Below are 15,882 nucleotides of genomic sequence, written 5' to 3' on the forward strand. Positions count from 1 at the left end.
CATAGTCCGGTGAATAAAGTGCAACAGCAGATTCAAATTTATGTCAGAAAATGAAACAACAAACTTTCAACAGGAATATTTATTTCAATTCCACATCTTGGAAAGAAGAACTATCACTGCCACAGACAGAGTTAAATTCTCTGCAATCCTCAACATGACGGAAGATGTGAATATGATGTATCCACGAGGAAATAATTATAGAAAGTGACTGAAGATATTGAACCTGAACCAACATATTGAACTAAAGAGTGTACAGACTTCTGTACAGGTGCATTAGCAGAATGAACAGTAAGATTTGCTCACACAGATTGAAGACATAACAACTCCATAGGAGCCAGCATAATGGTGACATGAACAACATTCACAATCTCAGAACAAAACCAAAGATAAATTGGCTGATCTAGAGATCTGGAATACTGTAGAAAAGAAAATATCTGTTTCATCAGAGCAATTGTCTTCCATTAAGGGAAGGGATGAGAGTAAATATCCCCCAGGTGGCATCTTGGAGAAAGCATCTGATTCAGCTCAGTAGAGTTCCTCTGTGAATAAAATCCCAGAGATTAAGGGTTCCCCAGGAAGGGGCATTCATCAGGAACAATATTTCTCAGTGAACAACATCAAAGAAATAAAAGATCTTCCAAGATAAACAAACTCAGGGCCAAAAACACAATCGGAGCCAAGAGTCCTCACGCTAAAGACCTCCCCATCATCCAAGTCAAAGAAAACGCAACGTGAAAGTTCCAGGTCAGTTTAGTTTGTGAATTCAGAGACTTGGGGATAGTGTGGAGATGGGAATGGGGTGGAAACGGGGATGGGGTGGAAACGGGGATGGGGTGGAGACGGGGATGGGGTGGAGACGGGGATGGGGTGGAAATGAGGATGAGGTGGAGTTGGGGTAATGACAAATATAATTTGAAGCATGAATGTATAAATATTAACCAAGGAGAAAGCTTAGTGGGTGATATAGTTTGAGTTAATATTTCTAAAATGGTTAATACTGGAGACTGCAGTAGGCTCCATCACTGATGTTGGACTGATGTCAGAACATCTTAGGATCTTGTAGGACAATGAGCTATATCTAAAGGCATCTCTATCGTCAGAGCAATGATCTCTATCTGACTCTGTAACTTACACCTGATTGTTATCAGGCAATAAACTACAACTTATCTAAAATAAGAGCTTCTTGTTGAGACTGACTAGTGGCTTCCTCAACCGCTGTCAGCCCTTACTTTCAAAAAATAACCAGGAGAGAGGGTCCTGGCAGCATCGGTGGAGGAAGTCAGTGTTTCAAGTTGATGATTAGTAATCTGAAAGCAGAGAGTTTAACTTCTTTGCACACTGTTCAATCGTAGCTTTGTGAATGAATAACTAAATGAGGTATGGAGGGGTTGCTACTAATACACTTTTGCCAAACTGTTCACAGGCTGTGGGTGGAGAGGGTAGGACATTGGTGGCTGAAGATAATGAATTAGTTGGGAGGGGAGAGACGTTGAGATATGTTAATAATGCCCAGAATGATTGTACTGGCATGTTGTCTAATGGTTCATTTTCTGAACATCAAAACAAACCATTTGTTAGGCAGGATAATGTATGGCTTTGTGTGAGTGGAGCTGAGTGTAATTGGATGGTTTGCTGCCTGAGTGGGGCTCGGTGAGAGTGCCCCCTGGCTGCCTCAGCTTGTTGCTGCGGCTGGAGCCTCTCTCTTTGTGTCGACTCGCTGGTTCAGAGTGAAGCTTCTCTCCTGCCGAAAGCAAACTGCACATTCTCCTCTTTGTAAAGGGGACGGAGGGAGGGGGGCTCACCTCGGGAACAGGCGCTCTCCTCCTGACCTCAGTTTTCATTTGGATTTGTCCAAGTGTTGCGGGACTGTTGGGAGTAGGAGACTCCAGGCTGCTGCTGCACTGTGTTTTTGGAGAGTTACTGTAGACCACAAACGGATGTGAGACAGGGAAGGTGTGCCTCCTCCTGTCTCTTCTCTCTTTCTTTCTGCTGTCACCAACAGCCCAGAGAAACACAGGGGAAGCTGCTGAATGTGTTCACTGCAAAATTCACTGAGATGGATGTGACGTTTTATCTGCAGACTGCTCCAGCTACCATCTCCACAGATTCTCCCTGCCTGGGACCTTCACACTGCTTAGATCCATACTATAGCAATAAGGTGATTGAACTTCCGTTCTCTTTCAAGCATGTTGTTAGTTTGGTGTCTGGTTGAATGTTTCTGGAGTTGGGGTGGGCACTCTCAGTGCACTGGGTACCTGCTCTTGGCCACTCACTCTGAGCTGCTGCTGCTGAGATCCCCTTTGTAACTCAGTGAGGCAGCCGGGATGTTAGGGGCACATCCATGTCCTGTAACCCTGGCTTTCCCCCCTTCTCCTTTTATAATCGCAGGATGTTTCCAGTACTGAGTGGTTTGGGAGTAAAACTGCATAAACTAGTTGCGGCTGATTTGCTTTCATTGTCTGAAATGGTGAGGTTGTGATCCCGCGCTATCACTAACAGTTGTTACCGAACATTTTCCAATCTCTGAACAAGAGTGCAGCTTTGTCAGAAGCGGCTTGTGCTGTGCATCACGTCTCGTTGTTACACATATAATGTCAGCAGGCTACACATTTCAAACCCTAATCCCATCTTCCAGTGGCTACTAACCAACTAGTCAATTAACTTTCAAAATCTCCTTTACATGCTGGCTGACTTTTAATGTGTTTAATATTCAAGCATAAAGGACGGGGTTTACATAAAATTAGTCAGTTCCTATTGTGTCCGTTTACTCACGTTAACAAAGTGTCTGCTGGTATTGGGTGGTTATATTAGTTGGAATGAGTTTGAAGTTGACTGAAACCTAGTGTTTGGAAAGTGCCCCGAGTACACCAGTGTTGAGTAGCAAAGCAATTCAAACAAGGCTGGTTAGAGCAAATGTGTGAGGTATCTGCTATATAAACAGACAAAAATGGACGGAATGCTGTTGTATTTGGGTCAGACTACGGGACAAACACAGAGGACCTTTCAGTAGCTGAGTATGAGACATGAACAGAAATCTTCAGTAAAGTGTACGCCTGATTTGTGTCTATGATAAAGCAGCAGCAAAAATAACATCAACAAATCAATATTGCTGAAGCTGGAATATATAAATGCAGCAGATATTTAACTTAAATATTCATGGTTAATTTTGTGTTAGTACGGCATCAGTGTATAGAATCTAACCCTATTATTTAATTAATTTTAATTCATAAGGCAATGATGGATATATTTAATTACAGATATAATTAACCCAGTGCAACATTAAGTCCAATCCTACCACTTTCCTTTTAAAAGCATCCTTTGTGCAATTCTTGTAAATTAATGTTTTCATGATACAATGACTATTATCGTTTAACAATAATGAATTTGTTCAAGTTTAGCTGTAACCGATTACAATTCAGGTGGTGAGATACATAATAGGCTCAGACTCTGAAAACTAGGAAACAAAAAAGTTCCTATTTCGTTGTGACATAACAAAGCATCATTACCCTGTTGTGAGCAGCGTGTGTATCATGAACAGGTGCATTATCAGGTTTGGTGTCCAATAACGCGCTAAAACAAGAGAAGGAAGTGCAGATAAAACAATGAATGCCTCCTTTTTTAGTGGAGACAGCATTTTTAAAGTAACATCTACATACCTAACACACATTTCCCCTGTGTTTTTTAGATTAATACACACTCACCTTTAAGCTTGTTTCTGTTTCTTCTCATTGAACCCATATAAATACAATGAATTAATAAAATGTTTTGCAGTTAATATGGAACATGAAAAGACCTTAAACTATTAAGAAATGTGCAAATTCTAATCTATTGTGAAAGTAACAGGTATACGTAACTTTGAGGCTAATCTTGCCTCAGTGTTGGAAGTATTTATAAAATATTTCTTAGTTTATGGTGCCAGTTGAACCCAAGTTTGGATGACAGCCTTTAAATTAACTCTCGAGTATCCTTTGTTCTCGGTGTAATTATTTACAATAATGTTTGAGCCTTCACTTGAATGAATGGAAACAAAATGAAATTAATAAATTGCTTGATAAATTATTGCTGAGAACACAGGACAGTGATAATTGGTGCACTTACAATGATTAAAATACATTCGGGTAAGTTCATCAATAGGAAAGGTTCAGAGGGACATAGGCCAAATGCAGGCAAGTGGGACTAGTTTAGTTTGGAAAAATGGTCGGCATGGATTGGGTGGGCTGAAGGGTCTGTTTCCATCATGCATCACTCTAACCTCAAAGTTCATTTTCAGGAACTGTGGGCATGATAGTAATTCATAAAAACCAGAAATGTTTTCCTGTTATGTATAAATGTATCACTTTGCCTGTTATAAGCAAATAATTGTTAACTTGCCAGTTCAATATATTTACAGTGAACGTGAATCGGTTTTCTAATTATTGTTATGTCCTTTTATTCATTTTCATATGATGCTGGTGATTTATTTGATTGGTTTTAGTGAAACTATCATTTTCTTTGTGAGCATTTGAGCGCTCTGAGTAAGAATTGACCTTTCAGAGTAAATGGATCTGGCTGCAGTTTTCTCCAGTCAGCCGTATATCATTAGTAGCGATTGTGAATTGCTCAGGGTTGCTCTTTACCATTTCAGAAGCCATTTATTATCAGTCCTTTAACTTGTTGCAAAAAAGAGCAAATAACTTTTTAAAAATGTTACAGGAGTAATTTAGTAACTGCATGTATTGACTTTTCACAAAACAGTAAGGTTTGAACAAATGGGCTCTTTTGAAAAGTACAGGTCATATAATGTAATAATCACATTTAGTGATTCATAAAAGAACCCTTTCTATGCTCCCTTGATAACTATAAAAAGCTGTTATGTTCATGGTATCAATTGGGATACAGCTGCTATGCGTTAATGATACATCATTGTCTGACTGATACACACAGAAAAGGTCAAACCTGAAGTGACCCTCAGAACACTTAACAAACTAATCTAGTTTTAAATAACATATTACCACCCCAGAAACTAAAGTATTTCTGGCATCACATCGGACAGGCACAAGTAAACAGATGCCATGGGGAGCAAGTTTTCTGGTGGTAATCGATACAGGCTGCAAAACAAAGAGGGCTGCAAACTTACTGTATGTTCAAATTGTGGTAATCTGAGCCCTTACATCTCTAAAATTAACAGCATGTAACACATTCATTGCTTTAAGAAAATAGTACTTAACATTAATTAAGCACATTTAATCAAGTATTTTTTATTCTTGTATTTAACTGGATGTTTACAAAATATAGTTTTGTTCCAGGAATATTGTTTGAGCATTTAAATTTGTACATTTAAATTTTCATAGTAAGATTCTAAAAAATACTAGCCCATTCTCAATGATGTGGCTTAGATCCTATAGTTGTTTTCAAACATGTCATTGTTTTAAGCACCTACCTGGCATTTCACTCAGTTTCATTGGTTTAACCAAAATTTTAAGTAATTAGTAACAAAGTTACATGAAAACCATTAAAGACAACCATGCGTGACCCTTTGGCAAAGGCTGGACTAGAGATGGACATTAAATATTTAGATATAGCTCTGTTTCAAATTATTATACAGGGGATGTCTTCTGGTAAAATATTCTGCTGATCAGAAAACTATTTTTGATTAGAGCTTTATGCAGAAGTAATGCTTACTTTAGTCTGATTTTCTTTCCCGCTGCAAGAATCTATTTGAAGACGACAATTGTACTGTTCTATTATAGGAATGGCAGTAAACCTTTTGAAATTCAATACTTTGAGTTTAATCGTTACAAAATCCTTATCAATCCTATCTCTATTTGCACTTTCCACATTTATCTTGCATTATTTTCACATTATATATCAATGCACAAGTGGCACATTTTCAGCTTTCGAATCTTGCACCTTTTCAATTCACAGTTTAGATGATGGTGACAGTTTTGCTGTAATGATTGCTTTGGCAGTTAATGAAGTTTTTATTGTGATGGGTATTTCAGCAGCTGCTTGCTCGTGAATGAGAAATGAGAAATTATATTGTTAGTTTCAGACATGGTATTACCTTTTTAACACAGACACAGAAAAATATATACACCATTCGTCAGTGATGAAGCAAGTCTTTTATTGTCTCAGCTGATGTGAGCGAGAATGGTATTGGTTATATGGTCAGCAAATGAATAGATCTACTTTGAATCTGGACTGCTGCCAATTTTCTCCACACAAAAGAACTTGACAAAAGAAAGAATTACTAATGCAGAATGCAAGCTAGGAACAATCTAGAAAAAACACTTAACAACAGAAAAAAAATCACCATATGGTATCACTGAATTTCAAATTGTTGTTATGTATTTAAGTGCCTGTTTAATATAAAAACAGACATTTCAGGAATCCATCAGTTGTAAATGCTTCTGGTTCAATTTTTAATGATAGTTATAAAGATTGATGTTAAGTTAGCCAGGTATAGTACATTAAAATTTATTTCTCAGTATGTGTTTTCAAACAAAACAATGCACCCTGTGGGACTTTTGCCAAGAAAACAAAGTTGTCCACTGCTAGGAGTTCCTGTTTTCTCATCTATGTTGTAGTGGGAACAGTAGTTTGATCAACTCTGCCATGTTCCATATGTGACACTCATTAGTGTTTACTGTTGCTACAGTAAAGATGCATCTGTGCTCACCTCATTTAGAAACATGAGCCAGATTTTTGCAGATCATGTTAATTGTACTTAATTTGGGTTGATGGCCGTGGTTGTATACTTTCTGACCTGTTTAATAAAGTAGTTGAATAATTATCACAGACTGAATTGAAATTAAAGTAAGAAAGAGTGTCTTTTTATGTCATGTCTCTCACCTCTTCAGCATGTTTCAAAGTGTTTCCTAACCTGTGAATTACTTTTCAAGTATAGTCAGTGTATCATAGGCAAATATCACATCGGCGAATTTGCACAGACTTTAAACAGAATTTAAGGTCATAATTTCTGTGAAGAAACACTAACTGAACAAAGTTAAAAATCACACAACACCAGGTTATAATCCAACAGGTTTATTTGGAAGCACTAGCTTTCGGAGCGCTGCATCATCTGATGAAGGAGCAGAGCACCAAATCTAGTGCTTCCAAAAAAACCTATTGGACTACAACCTGGTGTTGTGTGATTTTTAACTTTGTCCACCCCAGTCTAATACCGGCTCCTCTAAATCATAGCTGAACAATGAATATCATTTGAATAATGGTTTCATTAACTACATTCTTAATTTTTGGAATTGAGAGAAGTCATCTAATGCTCTGTCAGAAAACCTGGCACACAGCTGTGGTTGCTGCTCTCAGTTCCAGTCATAGGTCGTGTTGAAATTTTCAGTTTGTATGTAAAAACACTCCTCAGGTCAGATCAATACCAATAGGAGAGCTCTACACTTGTTGCAACGTGGGAAATGCAGAAAGCTTCTAATTTCACTGGAAAAATATTCAGCTGCTGGGAGAGGGCATAAACATTAAAATCTAAAACAGTGTAAATAAATAACCTTCTTGTGGGTGACCAAACTGGACAAAGAGCATTATAAAGGACCAGAATGGAAAAACCTAAATTAATATTTCTTACTGTTAAGCCATGGTAAATTATTAAGTAATTACAAAAGGTGGCTCAGTGGTTAGCAGTGCTGCCTCACAGCGTCAGGGAGCTCGGTTCAATTCCAACCTAGGGTGAATGTCTGAGTGGAGTTTGCACACTCTCACTGTGTCTGTATGGGTTTACTCTGGCTTCTGTAGTTTTCTTCCACGGTATATAGATGTGAAAGTTAGGTGGATTGGCCATATTAAATTACCCATAGTGTCCAGGGATGTACAGGCTAGGTGGGTTAGCCATGGGAAATATGGTGGTATGGGGATAGGGTTGGGTGAGATGCTCTTCAGAGGGTCATTGCAGACTCCATAAGTCCAATAGTCTCTGTCTGCACTATGACAATTCTATGATTTAGACTGCTGTTTGAGAATACTGAACCAACTTTGTGAGCTTGATGATATATTCTGTTAAGGCTTATTGCAGAAATTTCATGATTGTTTGCTTGAAGATTTTTCAGTAGGACATAAACTTAATATCCTCGGGGCTATTCCATGGTATAATAGATATATTGTTGCAGTTGTTCTGTTAGTGACTGAATTGGACAACTCTTAATTCTTTGCTTTCCACATCCTATATGCTCCTACTTCTAGGTTTTGTTTCTGATACTTAGAAATTATTTTAGTTAATAACATGCTGATATGTTTCACCAATGGAATGCAACAAGCAATAAATTGGAGCCTTACACACTGGTGCCACACTTGAAGTTAGTTATCTTTAAGTGGTATTACATGTTAGCAACATACTGCCTTGTGTTAATTAAATGTTGAAATGAATGCATCTCTCCTGTTGTACAACCTCACTTTTTCCAAAAGAGAAAGTTAACAGCAGAGGGAACTGCTGTCTCTTGATTCTCGCACATACACTCTTTGAAACAATTTAAGCAGCACTTGTAGTTATATACAGTTCAGAAATTCCCAAACTGGTTTGAGCATTGTGAACAACTGTTATTTCATTCAGAATGAGGATTGGAACCAAAGGAAGCAATAGCAGGTAACTGTTGACCATCAGCTTTCATCCTCATAGTTCAAAGGTCTCCAAAAGCATTCTGTAGTGACAGAGGATTGGACTATTTCAACCACACAAATATGTGGCTCCAGTTTGGGATATTTCATCCATTTTTATGCTTACGAATCTGTAAAAGTATTGTGATTAATTCCTTTATTTTGTGGTGTAAACCAGAATTCTGTGAAAATGGTAACATTTAAGGAACAGAGAGCTCTAAGAGTCATTAAAGTTGACTGTTCCAAAATGTTAGGTACCTTCTGTGGCAAGCACTTCCTTAGGTCACTCAGGGCAGCATGGGAGGGAGGAGGGTAGGTCATTGTTGAGGGGACAGACAGAGGCCATGAAGACAGTGTGTGAAGGAGGAAGAGAGAAGCAGACTCTGTTGGGCAGAGCTGCAGTATATTGAGGTTCAGCATAAGTGGGGCTGTGGGAACTCCTCGAGCATTTCAATAGATCTATATAGTGAAAGTCATAGAGTCATAGACATGTACAGCATGGAAACAGACCCTTCGGTCCAACCTGTCCATGCTGACCAGATATCCCAACACAATCTAGTCCCACCTGCCAGCACCCGGCCCATATCCCTCCAAACCCTTCCTATTCATATATCCATCCAGATGCCTCTTAAATGTTGCAATTGTACCAGCCTCCACCACATCCTCTGGCAGCTCATTCCATACACATACCACCCTCTGAGTGAAAAAGTTGCCCCTTAGGTCCCTTTTATATCTTTCCCCTCTCACCCTAAACCTATGCCCCTCTAGTTCTGGACTCCCCCATCCCAGGAAAAAGACCTTCTCTATTTATCCTATCCATGCACCTCATGATTTTATAAACCTCTATAAAGTCACCCCTCAGCCTCCGATGCTCCAGTGAAAACAGCCCCAGCTTGTTCAGCCTCTCCCCATAGCTCCAACCCTGGTAACATCCTTGTAAGTCTTTTCTGAACCCTTGCAAGTTTATGAAGAGAGTGTAGGGAAGTCCAAAGTGTGAGAGCTCACTATGTGTGGGGGGTGTGGAGAGAGAGAGAGACAGAGGGAGATAGAGATGTGTCTGTCTGTGTGTGGGGGTGGTGTAGGTAGGGGGATGTTTATTGGGGGTGAGGCTGTTGTAGAAACGACAAGCTGTATTTGCTTAGTGCAGCTGAGCTAGGTGATCGCCAAGGAAACAAAGCCAGAGGCAGCATCACCTCAGCGAGTGTGTGAGAACCTGGATCTCTACCTGTGAGGAAGGTCTGAGTTGTAGTTTCCAAGAATCCTATGGAGCACAGTCCCACAAAAAAATGGACCACTAGAAGATGATGGAGTTTAGAAGGATGAGGGGGGATCTAAATGTAACATATGGAATACTGAATGGCCTGGACAGGGTAGATGTTGGGAAGATGTTTCCATTGGTAGGAGAGACCAGGACCTGAGGGCATAGCCTTAGAGTAAAGGGAAGACATTTTAGAATGGAGATAAAGAGAAACTTCTTCAGCCAGAGAGTGGGGAATCTATGGAATTCATCACCACAGAAGGTTGTGGAGGCCAGGGCATTGAGTGTAATTAAGACTGAGATAGATAGGGAAAAACAATGACTGCAGATGCTGGAAACCAGATTCTGGAATAGAGTGGTACTGGAAAAGCACAGCAGTTCAGCAGCATCCGAGGAGCAGGAAAATCGACGTTTCGGGAAAAAGCCCTTCATCAGGAATACAGTCAGAGTGCCTGCAGGGTGGAGAGATAAATGAGAGGAGGGTGGGTGTGGGGAGAAGGTAGCATAGAGTACAATAGGTGAGTGGGGGCGGGATGAAGGTGATGGGTCAGGGAGGAGGGTGGGGGAGGGTAGCAGAGAGTACAATGGGTGGATGGGGGCGGGATGAAGGTGATAGGTCAGAGAGGAGGGTGGAGTGGATAGGTGGAAAAGTAGATAGGCAGGTAGGACAAGTCAAGGGGACAGTGCTGAGCTGGAAGTTTAGAACTAGGGTGATGTGGGGGAAGGGAAAATGAGGAAACTGGTGAAGTCCACATTGATGCCCTGGGGTTGAAATGTTCTGAGGCAGAAGATGAGGCGTTCTTCCTCCAGGTGTCAGGTGGTGAGGGAGTCTCCAGGCGTCGGGTGGTGAGCTATTGAGTCTCAAGGGTTAAGGGGAGAAAGCGGGAGAATGAGGTTGTGAAACTTAGCCCTGATTGAATGGCAGAGCAGGCTCAATGGGCTGAATGGTCTAATTCCTGCTCCTATGTCTTATGGTCTTATGAGCAGTTATTGAGTGGTATTTGAGGCACTTTCAAGGCCAGGTCATCATAAATGAACAAACATAAGCCTTATGAAGTTTGAATGAGATTTAGGGTGATTACTATGAAATCTATGGGATCTCAGAGGGATATGGACCAAGTGCAGGCAAATGGGAAATTTAGTTTGGGAAATCTGGTTGGCACAGACAAGTTGGACTGAAGGGTCTGTTTCCGTGCTATGATTCTATGTCTCTATGTATTCTGTGCAACCGTCATTTCTCAGTTACTATATTTGCCTCAAGTGAGGCTTGGGGGGTTATAAAATAACTCAAATGTATCTTTGAACCATCTAAAACTATTTTATCAATATTCCTGCATGTTAATTTCAGTTTTATTTGAGCTAAATTAATTATTGTTTGTTGACAAAAGGAACCTAGCTGAATTGTTTCTCATATTCTGCGAGTTACAGTCAGAAGCCTGTATAAATGATCATAACACCACTCGAGTTAAATCGGGAAGTTGTTATAATCAGTCGAGGAGGGGACTAGAGAAGAGTTAGTACAGTCCAACCTCAGGCATAACATTACAAAATCACACAATGGAATTGAGTTGAATGCAGTAAAATTTTTGATTCTTTACTATTGCCATCTTGATCAAGAAACAGAAATCAAAATCTCATTGACAAAGTGAAGAGGTATGTCAATGATTGACAATATTTAGTAGATTGTGCAATACTGAATTGTATTAGTCAAAAATATGCATTTAGAATGTGATCAAGTGTGGCAGAACAAACATTGTTAAAGTATTCATCCATTTTGAATCTTTAAAATGTTCAGACCTGCTGAGTTAAATACTAGCAATTAAAAAATAATATTTAAAGCTCTGTTCCTTATTCAAACCCAGGAATATCAAATATAACTTCACAAAAACCTGCCTGTTATTATGAGATTTCAATTTTTTTCTAATTCCTCTCATGTCAACATTTAAAAAGAGATGTCTTACTAATACAACTAATCAAGATAGAATTTTCTCCTGCTTCTAACAAAGACTGGTACTGTTTAAGTTCCTGTTCAGTGGTTAGTATGTATGGTTCATTGAGTGTTGTCAAATAGACTTTTCTCTTGATTGACAGCCACACAGGAATGTGAAAAGGGATTTTAATTGCATATTATCTGTGAATATCAGATGCTGTGCATGGCCGCATTCATTTCAATGTATTGTATATTATATGTATTCAATTACTACTGAGGTCCATATTGACAGGTCAGGATTTATCACTTTGTGTATTATTTGAAACTAACTATATCCCTCTAAGAGTTAGAGTTATTTTTCAGCCAGTCAGAGAAAAGCACACAAAACCAGAAATATGTTGCCATCATTTACATTAAAGAAACTATTTACAGTAGCATTTTAAACATGTTGATATCATCAGTTTTATTTAATCTAGATTTCATACTTAGTTTTGATTCACGCAAACATATTTTTGAATTTAAGCCACAGAATGTGATACTGTGCAGGGACTTTCTAATCTGTGGTCAAATATTATGTAAAGTTTTTCAGTTTTGTAACACTATTCAGCATTTTTGATAACCATGCTCGTGATTGCTGTCTCATTGCATTAGTGCATCGTGTCTCATTTTATTCCATGGTTACTGATTGCAATGCAAATTCAACTGACACAATAATTCATTTTATTTTTCCTGCACTTTATCTCATTTTGTAATTTATTTACTGAAAATAGTCTTTCAGAATGTAAGCATTTGGTATTAGCATTTTAGCTCGTGAAATATGGAGAATGATGAACCAGTTTACTGTTTACCAGGCAAGTAGGTAAAGTGTTTAAAATTAGTTACTGTGAATAAAAAATGGTATGTCTAATCTCTAAATGTCACCCTAATCGTAAACCTAATCATAATCCCAAATATAATTCTAAATTTAAATCAACTCCTTCATCTGATACTAATCCCAGATCCATCATAACTCTTAAATGTAACCATACCTTTTAAACTAACCCCTGGTTCTGAACATACTCTCCCTTTGTAACCTTATTGCTAGTTGGATTGGCACAATTGGCGAACTGCCAGCTCTGAATCTGGAGGAGAAAGGCTTCTCAAAATATGCACCTGCAAAAAAGCCATCACCTACGGCAATGATTGGATTAGATTAGATTCCCTACAGTGTGGAAACAGACCCTTCGGCCCAACATGTCCACACTGACCCTCCGAAGAGCAACCCACCCAGACCCATTCCCCTACACTTACCCCTTACCTAACACTATGGGCAATTTAGCATGGCCAATTCACCTGACCTGCACATCTTTGGACTGTGGGAGGAAACCAGAGCACCCGGAGGAAACCCACGCAGACACGGGGAGAATGTGCAAACTCCACACAGTCAGTCGCCTGAGGCAGGAATTGAACCCAGGTCTCTGGCGCTGTGAGGCAGCAGTGCTAACCATGTTTCCATCTGATCATGGAGAGACTTGAGTTTATCCAGGAGCATACGGTTTCCATAGTGCAATGCTGCCCTCATTTAGGTGAACTGCTTTGATGAAAATCATGGCTTTGTGTGTGGGAAATCATGTCTCACAAACTTGATTGAGTTTTTTGAAGAAGTAACAAAGAAGATTGATGAGGGCAGAGCAGTAGATGTGATCTATATGGACTTCAGTAAGGCGTTTGACAAGGTTCCCCATGGGAGACTGATTAGCAAGGTTAGATCTCATGGAATACAGGGAGAACTAGCCATTTGGATACAGAACTGGCTCAAAGGTAGAAGACAGAGAGTGGTGGTGGAGGGTTGTTTTTCAGACTGGAGGCCTGTGACCAGTGGAGTGCCACAAGGATCGGTGCTGGGTCCTCTACTTTTCGTCATTTACATAAATGATTTGGATGTGAGCATAAGAGGTACAATTAGTAAGTTTGCAGATGACACCAAAATTGGAGGTGTAGTGGACAGTGAAGAGGGTTACCTCAGAGTATATCAGCTGGGCCAATGGGTTGAGGAGTGGCAGATGGAGTTTAATTTAGATAAATGTGAGGTGCTGAATTTTGGAAAGGCAAATCAAGGCAGGACTTAGACACTTACTGGTAAGATCCTGGGGAGTGTTGCTGAACAAAGAGACCTTGGAGTGCAGGTTCATAGCTCCTTGAAAGTGGAGTCGCAGGTAGATAGGATAGTGAAGAAGGCGTTTGGTATGCTTTCCTTTATTGGTCAGAGTATTGAGTACAGGGGTTGGGAGGTCATGTTGCAGCTGTACAGGACATTGGTTAGGCCACTGTTGGAATATTGCGTGCAATTCTGGTCTCATTCCTATCAGAAAGATGTTGTGAAACCTGAAAGGGTTCAGAAAGGATTTACAAAGATGTTGCCAGGGTTGGAGGATTTGAGCTACAGGGAGAGACTGAACAGTTTGGCGCTGTTTTCCCTGGAGCGTTGGAGGTTCATAAAATCCTGAGGAGCATGGATAGGATAAATAAACAATCTTCTCCCTGGTGTGGGGGAGTCCAGGACTATAGGTTTAGGGTGAGAGGGGAAAGATATAAAAGGGACCTAAGGGGTGACTTTTTCACACAGAGGGTGCTGCATGTCTGGAATGAGCTGCCAGAGGAAATGGTGGAGGCTGGTACAATTACAGCATTTAAAGACATCTGGATGGGTATATGAATAGGAAGGGTTGAGAGGGATCTGGGCCAAATGTTGGCAACTGGCACTGGATTAGGTTAGATTATCTGGTTGACATGGATGAGTTGGACCAAAGGGTCTATTTCTGTGTTGTACATCCCTTTGAGTCTATGACTCTAAATGTCTGCCTAAAGTCCATAAAATAAAGACATGAACTTTTCACGATCACTCAATGCTTTACCACAAACATATTGCTTTCTGAAGTGGAGTCAGTGTTGTAATGTAGGAAATGAAGTCGCTAATTTTCACTCATCAAACACTTTCAACCAATAATATGGTGATGATCAGACTGTTTTGATGATGTTATCTGAGGGGTATATACTGGATAACACCCTTGTTTTTTTCTTTCAAAGTACTGATGTGGGACTTTTTGAGCATCCAACCAAGCAAGTAGATGTGGTATCAATTTAATTACTTTGTCCAAAAGATACCAACAGCTTCCTTAGCAAAGCACTAAATTATTGCATTTTATTACTTAAGATCTTGAATTGGACTCAAACCTTATGATTCCAAGGTATGTGTGATCCCAACCAACCCACAGCTGATGCTGTTGTGATGTTAATCAATCATTGTAATGCACCAGAAAAAATATTGACAAAGGATTGGATATTCTGGCTATCCGACTGCGATCAATGGCATCTGCATTGAAGTCAACCAAGCAAGAGTTTACTCAAATATACAACTTGGCACAAAACTATCATTATAATCATTAGTTATTTGGGAAGCCTTCAGAAATGAGATAACAAGAGTCTGGATGAGAGTGGTGCTGGAAACACACAGGAGGTCAGGGAGCATCTGAGGAGCAGGAAAATCAACATTTCGGGCAAAGGCCCTTCGTCAGGAATAGAGGCAGGAAGCCTCCGGGGTGGAGAGATAAATGCCTCTCTCCCTCTATTCCTGATGAAGGGCTTTTGCCTGAAACGTCAATTTTCCTGCTCCTCGGATGCTGCCTGACCTGCTGTGCTTTTCCAGCACCACTCTAATCCAGACTCTGGTTTCCAGCATCTGCAGCCCTTGTTTTTACCCCAATGAGATAACGAGAGTCCAGGGACAGTGTGTTCCTGTCAGGGTGAAAGGGAAGGCTGGTAGGTATAGGGAATGCTGGATGACTAAAGAAATTGAGGGTTTGGTTAAGAACAATAAAGAAGCATATGTCAGCACAAGAGAGATCAAATGAATCCTTAAAAGAGTATGAAGGCAGTAGAAGTATACTTAAGAGGGAGATCAGGAGGGCAAGAAGAAGGCATGATATAGCATTGGCAGTAAGAGTTAAGGAGAACCCAAAGTGAGATAATGAGGCTGAAACCTGCCAGCCCAGTCAGACTCTGGAAACTGTCATTTGGATAAATGTGAGGTATTGCATTTTGGTAAAACAACCAAGGG

General features: G+C 39.9%; 1 protein-coding gene across 4 annotated transcripts in view; it reads left to right on the plus strand.

Moving 5' to 3' along the window:
* The first annotated feature begins 1,700 nt into the window (after positions 1 to 1,700).
* tox (thymocyte selection-associated high mobility group box) overlaps positions 1,701 to 15,882 on the plus strand; it is a 549,408-nt gene continuing 535,226 nt past the window's right edge. For all 4 annotated transcript variants that reach the window (XM_072571585.1, XM_072571583.1, XM_072571584.1 and 1 more), the window contains exon 1: positions 1,701 to 2,158. Coding sequence is in view for 3 of the 4 variants with exons in the window: in XM_072571583.1 (XP_072427684.1) it covers positions 2,057 to 2,158 (102 nt within the window). In the remaining variant the exon portion in view is untranslated. The remainder of the gene's footprint in view (positions 2,159 to 15,882) is intronic.

Source organism: Chiloscyllium punctatum, chromosome 5 (assembly GCF_047496795.1).
Source record: "Chiloscyllium punctatum isolate Juve2018m chromosome 5, sChiPun1.3, whole genome shotgun sequence".
Taxonomy (NCBI): Eukaryota; Metazoa; Chordata; class Chondrichthyes; order Orectolobiformes; family Hemiscylliidae; genus Chiloscyllium; species Chiloscyllium punctatum.